Genomic DNA, 7931 nt, shown 5'->3' on the forward strand with positions numbered 1-7931 from the left:
GTTCACAATAGAATAAATGTTATTATGAAGTCTTCTCTTCCTAATAATAGCATGGAAGAAAGCAGAATTCATATCACCATCTTTAAGCCAATGAACCTTAGCCTTTTGCTTCAGAAAATTATATCTATCCAGATGAGTTTTAGCATATCTCCCTCTAGCTTCCCTCTCCAATTCAATCAAGCTCTCATTATCAGGCTCAACTTGGAGCTTTGATTGAATATCCATTAGAGTCTTCTCAGCTACAGCATCCTCAGTTTCAATACAAGAGAAATTCACCATTTTCAGATTTTTCAACACCTTTTTCATCTCCTTCAACTTTTTAACACACTGGAACATTAATGTACCATCAACATTAATCTCCCAAACCTGTTGAATAGCTAAAAGAAACTCAGGGGAATCCACCCAAATATTAACAAATCTAAATGGTTTTTTTAACTTGAGCTCCAGAATCAAACATGTTGATAATACAAGGGCAGTGATCCATTAATCCTTCAGGGAAAAAAGTAGCTTGCATGTCTGGAAATCTATCCATCCAATCATCATTAACAATGATCCTATCAATTTTAGTACACACCCTATCGCAGCCAGCCTGCTTATTACACCAAGTATAAAACATACCCCCAGCAGCCCAATCTGAAAGATTGTTCTGTCTTAGGCAAGCTCCAAAAGGTTCCACTTCAGACAAAGAAACAGGACTGCCAACTCTATCATTAAGGTTCAGAATGTTGTTAAAATCCCCACAAAGAATCCAAGGACTGGTCATACAAGCACCAATTTCAGTTACCTGCTCCCAAAGCTTATGCCTAGCAGCAGCCTCATTCAACCCATACACCATTGTACAGAAAAAACTACTGCCTGTTCCCTTATGAAGAACCTGCAAATGAATTAACTGCTCTTCACATCTAACAATAGACACATCAAACACCTGAGGCAGCCAGATAACCCAAATTCTACGACCCTTATGATGAGAGTAATTAGCACACACAGACCAATCACTCCCCAATCTATTAAACACCACACCAAACTTCTCAGCCTTCACCTTAGTTTCAAGAAGTCCAAAAAGACCAACTCCATGATGTCTAAAGAACCATAAGACATCACAGAGCTTACTGGCCTTATTTAGACCTCTAATGTTCCAGAAACCAAGTTTATCCATGGAGAGAATGAGAACACTCCCCCTCCTCCAATACATAGAAACTATTTCCACTACTACTGATCAAAAAAACACCAGGTTTCATAACTTGAGGTTGCTGACTTCTACCATCTTCCTGCTGAGAACCATTCAAATTATCAATCCCACTTTTAAAATTCTGAGAAACAGGCTTCTGAACTGGCTTCTAGACTGGCTTCCAGATTTTCTGTGGCTTCTTTCTTTCCTTGTTTTGAGCTTTCTCAGGTTGCATCCTCTCCTTATTCCTCACCTGCACCTTATGATTAGGGCATTGAGCATCAACATGCCCAATCCCACCACACACCTTGCAAATCACAGGCCTCCACTCATACTTCAGAACTTGTTTAATTGTATTGCCAGATTCATCCAGGAACTTAATGCAATCTGGTAAATCATCATTAAACTTCAATTCTATCATAATCCTGGCATACTCCAATCTTTCCTTGGTGGTCGTTGCCTTATCAGTCTTGATAGGATTCCCTATCACAGAAGCCAATTTCATTAGAGTTTTTTGCCCCAAATATTTCAATTTTAACCTAGGTAATCTGGCCCAGATAGGCACCAAATCCACAGGCTCAGCTTCAAGGTCCATCCTAGCCACCCATTGTTTCACTATCACTGGTTTATTATTAAACCAAACATGACCAGCCCCCAATACTCTATCCCTTGCCTCAATAGTCCGAAATCGAACCAGGAACACCCCATTTGCCATTAAAGAGACCTTATCAATCCCATATCTTTCCCATATCCTTCTAGCAAACCCATTTACAACGTACAAAGGTGGTTTAGTACCAATTATATGGCAAACAATCGCCAAGTTCCAGAAATCAATTTCAGGTTTGGACCTCCTCAAGAGTAATTTGGACCTTGCCACCATTACCCCTATCACAAGAACCCCTATCTAAGCTCTTACTATTTGATGTTTTCTAGTTTAATGCATGAAAGTGATTTGAACTAGATTAAGATCATCTCTATTTTAATGATTGCATGAGAATGAGTTATTAAAGTGGAGCTTTATGGATTGTGCTTCTTTATTCTCTTAATTTGATTGTAACTAATAGGATGCATGAGAATGATTCTAATTAGTATAGACCTTTTTCATTGATTTTCCTAGACTGTTGCATGAGAAGGAATTGTTTAGGTAGAATCTTGTGTTCTTTGGCATGTTCATCATGATAACCATTATTTTTCCCTTCTTTCTAATCATGTTTGACACCCCCGTATCCCTAGCATCGTTCTCACTTGATTTTAATCATCATTATCTTTTCTTATTTGTAGTTTTAGTGCTCTTTATTCAAAAACTAAGAAAAACATTCCCCTTTTTACTCTTGCATTAGTGAAAATTGATGTTGAATGAGTGAGCTTCCTTAGTGGTTCGACCCTTTACATGCCCCTATACTTGTATAAGGGTATTTTAGGAATATAAATGATTAATTTGATTAGGGTAGTATTTTAACGACCTATCTAACCCTCGATCATATTTTGGCATCGTTGTCGGGGAAGCGACATGTTTAACAATTATTTTTGCTATTGTTAGAGTCATTTTATTTTCTTTCATTTTTTATTTTGGTTGTTTAATCCTACTTGTGATTGCTAATCGTGTGCCTAGCTTTGTTGTATTCAAAAAGAGATATGGCAAGGCAAGAGGATGACCTTTTTATGGAGTTTGGAATCAAGATATCTATGAGCTCATGAGTGGTATACTTCTCCCATCCATCGAGACTAATTTCACTATCCATCCACAATATGCTAGGATGGTACAAATTGAGCAATTTTCCGGAGGTGCAAGTGAAGACCCCATTGAGCATTTGGACCGATTCCTTGAGTTGTGTGCAATGATGCAAACAAATGAAGTGAGCCAAGATTACATTCGTATGCATCTCTTTCGTCAATCTCTCACCGGAAGAGAAAAGAAATTGCTCAAGATTTTGAAGCCCAACTCTCTCACCACATGGAAGGAAGTTGCAAAGGCCTTTCTCAAGAGGTTCATTTCCAATGAGCAAACCGCAAAAATGAGGAGGAAGATAGCTTCCTTTGAGCAAGAATCAGATGAAACTCTTGGGGAAGCATGGGAAAGGTTTAAGGATTTGATTAGAGCATGTCCTCATCATGAATTCAACCATAATTTGCTCGTGAGATTCTTTTATGATGGCTTGGAGCCAGTCAAGGACCAATCTAGACGCGGGTGCCGGTGGCCAATTGATTAAGATCCCTCAAAGCCAAGTTGAAGCTACAATTGAAGAGGTGGATACTATCTATTCTTGGGGAGGTCAAAGAAGGTCCCAAGGAAAGCAAGGTGATCTTTATGAGTTGGATAAAGTCGGTCAACTTAAGCACATAGTTGAGATCTTGAATGAAGATCTTTCCAAGTTAAACTCAAGTGTTGGTTTGGATTCAAAACCTTCACAAATCATTGATTTCTCATGTGCTTGTTGTGGTGGGACGGATCATGATGCATCCTATTTTAGAGAGTTCAATCTCAAGCATGGTGAAGTTTTGACTTTGAGGGAAAAAGAGTTTGTAACCCAAACTCAATCTCAACAACTTCAACAACCTCCAAGGCTAGAAAACTCCTACCCCATGATGGACCTCTCTTCAATCTACCAACCCAAAATTTTTCCTACCCTTCCATCCAATTAGGGAACTTTTAAGATCAACATCTTGACCAAAATCCTCAAGCGTATGAAGAACAATCCCCACCCGACCACACACAAACCAAAATTCTTCAACAACGTCAAATTATCACTCAACAATTCCAAAAGAACAAATCTTACAATGAAGTTGTTGATTCCCAACTAGCCAAAATTTCTTCTCTCCATTTAACCACAAAACTCCCCTTACAATCATCTACTAACCCTTCACATGCTTATCAACCCAAAACTTGCAAGGAGGATGAGAGCAAGGAGGACAAGGTTGTAGAGGATGTGGTTGAGAAGAAGGTTCAAGAACAATATGAGGAGCCATTTGATTTTAGTGAACCAAACAAGTTTGAAGGCCCGGTTCCCTTTCCTTGTAGGGTAGTTGATAATGTATTTTTGAAGATCCCTATGACGGTGAGCGTATGTAGAGTTGATGTGGTCGATGGTGTGATGGCTAATGAGAGCTTACCTCCATGTGATGATAAGGTGGCAATGAGGTATGATGACTTCCTTGAAATTCCTGCTTGGTTTGAAGGCTCTCTTGAGGATGGTAAGGTTTCCCTTCCTAATATTGAGGATTCCAAGCTCGATCCCCCTTTTAGAAGGAAAAGAAAGAAGAGAGAAAAGAGAAGAAGAAAAAGAGAAAAGATAAGCCACCATTGGCTCTTGATTCATCCCCTCCTTTTCCTTGTGGTGATGTGAGACCTCAAGGAGTGCTAGTTCTCAAGTTTGGGGGAATCTATGATTCAATCCTCAAGTTGATGAGGGTGATGTTCTTTAATCCACCTTGGATGAGGTGAAAGGTCAAGCTAGAGACCATAAACAAGCGCTTCCTGGGAGTTAACCTGGAGGATTTCTAACCCTTTTTCTCCCCCTCCTTTCTTTTTCTTTTTGTTTTCTTCCTTTGTTATCTTTTAATGTTTTTCTTTTGTGTCTTGTCTTTCCTTGTAGGTTGCTTTTTGGAAGCTTGGAGCGGAGTGACATTTGGTGAACTCTATTTTATGCTCCTTTATTCTTTTAAGCCAACCTCCTGGTGAGACCTTTCTTGTTTTCACTCTTTTACTTTTTCTTTGAGTTCTTAGTTTAGGATTAATTTAGGAAGAAGTTGAATGGCTCGAGATTGTTTGCATTTGGTTCTATGGAACCTGGGATCGTTGATGTTGTTATCGAACGATCACTTGTATGACGATTGGGATTTACTTGGATTACATGCCTCGTTTGTGAACCTTTTTTATTTCTTCCTCTTTATTTTGTTTTATTTTCCTTTTTGTGTGACAAACATGTCTATGGCAAGTGAAATGATTTTGGTTTGGAATTTGCTCAACATTTGAAATTGATTACTTTATGATGTGCGAAAGAATGTTTTTCTTCCTAATTGATGATGGACTACACGGTTTGAGAGTGCTTGTGGTTCAGCTTGACAAATTTTAAGCTAAGGTAGCCGGTTTAAGAACTTTTGAGGACGTTTGAACCCTTAGTTCACGTGAAAGTGGTAAGATGGTGTTGCTCTCTATAGTGGATATGAACCTCTTTAGTTGGTATTTGCTTACTTCCCATCCCTTGCGAGGTTTAAATTGTTCAAGACTTTATCAATTTTGTTGAGCGGCGTTTAGGATCCTTGACTATGCATATCTTATTCCTTGTGTTGTCCTCTAACTCCTAAGATCGTGACCAAGCAACTCTAGGGGAGGAAAAGGAACCCTTTTTCATATTTCTTTATCTTCTTTTTGTTTTGTTACATATTTTGTTTTTATTTTGCAGTTGCTCCTTTTGCTAACCCTTTCATCCTATTCCCTTTCTTGATTATGAGCCACATTACAAGCCTTATGACCTTTCATTTCCCTTACCCTTAGTTTTGTGAAGCATTTTGGTTTGAGAGGTTGTTTTGTGTTGTAATTAAAATGAGAAAGTATTATTCTCTTTGGACCAAGCAAGAAAGTAAATCGTATATATTGTGTGTAATAAAGCAAGCGCATTCAAGAAAAAGCCGTCCATAATTAAAAAAGGCAATGACAATAATTAAGAGTTTTAAAATTAAAAAAAAAAATAAAATAAAATAAAATTAGTTTGGTTTCGTTTTCTTTCGTAGTTTGAGCATTGAGGACAATGCTTCGTTCAAGCTTGGGGGGAGCGTTACTTCATTTCTGTTTATATCAAGTGTTGGTGTTGAGTAAGCTTGGGAGAGATGGCATTATTGATATTTTTGTTTGATGTTTGGTGACTTCTAGAGTTTGTTTTTGAGAGAGGGCCCCTCTTTTGCTTCACTTAGGAAATATCACCAAAATTTTCAAATATTTTCCCCGCCTTGACCCTTAGCCTTACGTTACAACCCTAGTAAAGACCCTTTGACTTTAGAGGGGTGAGGTCAAATTTCGGTGGAGGGAGATAGATTTCAACCCTGTGGAGAGAGTATGCATAGTTTAGATTTCGGGATGACCCTCTAATTCCACAAATTGAATCTTTTTCCGGTTCCTTCGTGGAATCATGAGGAGCTAACTAGGGGGTGATTTGAAGCTACTGGAGAGAACGTGGACCGTCTTGGATGGGACTAGGGCAGAGAATGAAATCACTAGTTCTCTATGCTTAGCTTAGGTTTGTCTCTTTTAACCATGAGCATCTTAGAATGTGTTTTCCCTCATTATTGAATTGAGAAAGGTGAGTATTCTTTGGTGCATGTCTCTTCTTTTTTAGTCCAAATAGAGTATTTTCCGCCTTCAAGCTTGATTGGTTTTCCTAAACCTTGCCATGTTAGGTTGGTCATGATTGTGTTTGCATTTTGTGTCTGCTTTTCATTTTCTTTTTGTGTTTGTTTTGGTTTTTGTCTAGAGTTGTGGGTTAAGCTCTTAGGAAACCCCCACGAAAGCACACTCGTCCTCTAGGGCGATCTAGGGGTTTAAAGGGCTTGATGCATACGCTAAATGCATCTGTGATTCCTACGGCAGTGAGTTAGTGTACATTCTTTCCCGTTCTTTTTATTTTGTTTCTTTTACTTTCAATAATTTCATCTTGTTCTCTTTTGCTCTAGCTTTGCTCGAGGACGAGCAAATGTTTAGATTGGGGGAATTTGATAAGTGATATTTATGTCACTCTTAAGAAGTAGTTTTAGAGTCATTTTCGTGTTCGGTTTCTCTTATTTTCCCCTTTTATTCTCTTGTTATCTCGTTAATAAAACTTCTAGTTTATTTCGTTATTACGTTTTAGTTCTTTTCATGATTTTATTATTTTTAAGTTTATTTTGTTATTTTATTCGATTTTATTTACTTGTATAGTTTTATTTAATTTTATTAGTTTAGTGTTATTTCTTTTATTTTCTATTTTATTTTATTTATTTCCATTTTATTTATTTTATTTTCTTTGTCTCAATTCCTTTCCTCGATTTTGTGTGTAAGTGTTCGGGTTTCAAGTCAAGTGAGTTCGGTTTTCGAGTTTGTGTCAATTGTCAATAACCAAACACCTACAACCAACTCCCCTGCTGCCACCACAACCAAATCTGCCCACCAATTCACATCTGACCTGCAATTCCAACCAACAATCACCACCGCAACAATCAACCTCCAACCGCATCTCCACCTCCCATCAATCACCACCAAACCACAGCCACTCAATTCCTTACTCCCCTTCTCCAATTCACCTGCATTCAACAGCAACCGCCACCGCACCTAGCAGCCTACAATCGCAGCCCGCAATTCGCCCAACATCGAAACCACCATCAGTCACCACATTCACCCCTTAACCATGAAACCACCTGACCACCTCCCTTTGACACCAACAATAGCTCCTCAAAGCCACCCCCAACACCAAAGCACAAGCAATACCAGAGCAGCCCGCAATCAATTCGGCACCACAATCCTAAATTGACCACCGCAACTCTGACCAAATTGCCTCCCTCACCGCTGGGACAAATCACCAGCCCACACACCATCATAACCGCATCATAGCAGCCAACACCGCACCAATTGCAACCCTTTAATAAAGCACCCAAAATCAGAGCAAATAGAAAATTCTCCAGGTTCGGGCAAACCGTTGAGGAGTTCGGTTGAAGTGCCAAAAGAGTCAGAAACATATGAAGTTTTTTAAATTGAAGAGGTGTGACCGAACACACCCATGGTCCGATTGAACAC

At 38.8% G+C, this 7931-nt stretch overlaps 1 protein-coding gene and 1 non-coding gene across 2 annotated transcripts; both read right to left on the reverse strand.

Moving 5' to 3' along the window:
- Positions 1-1337: 1337 nt before the first annotated feature.
- On the reverse strand, positions 1338-2048 carry LOC145625070 (uncharacterized). Its single transcript, XM_081678151.1, has one exon. It carries the CDS (start codon positions 2046-2048, stop codon positions 1338-1340), a length of 711 nt encoding a protein of 236 aa, XP_081534277.1.
- A 1132-nt stretch (positions 2049-3180) lies between these two features.
- On the reverse strand, positions 3181-3287 carry LOC145625668 (small nucleolar RNA R71). The gene has a single exon (XR_014110577.1). It is a non-coding gene; the product is annotated as a small nucleolar RNA R71 (small nucleolar RNA).
- Positions 3288-7931: the final 4644 nt, after the last annotated feature.

Source organism: Chenopodium album, chromosome 3, assembly GCF_948465745.1.
Source record: "Chenopodium album chromosome 3, dcCheAlbu1.1, whole genome shotgun sequence".
Classification (NCBI taxonomy): Eukaryota; Viridiplantae; Streptophyta; class Magnoliopsida; order Caryophyllales; family Amaranthaceae; genus Chenopodium; species Chenopodium album.

Excerpts from the sequence above, each read along its gene's own strand:
- LOC145625070 (XM_081678151.1), bottom strand. The coding sequence starts at position 2,048 with ATGGTGGCAAGGTCCAAATTACTCTTGAGGAGGTCCAAACCTGAAATT.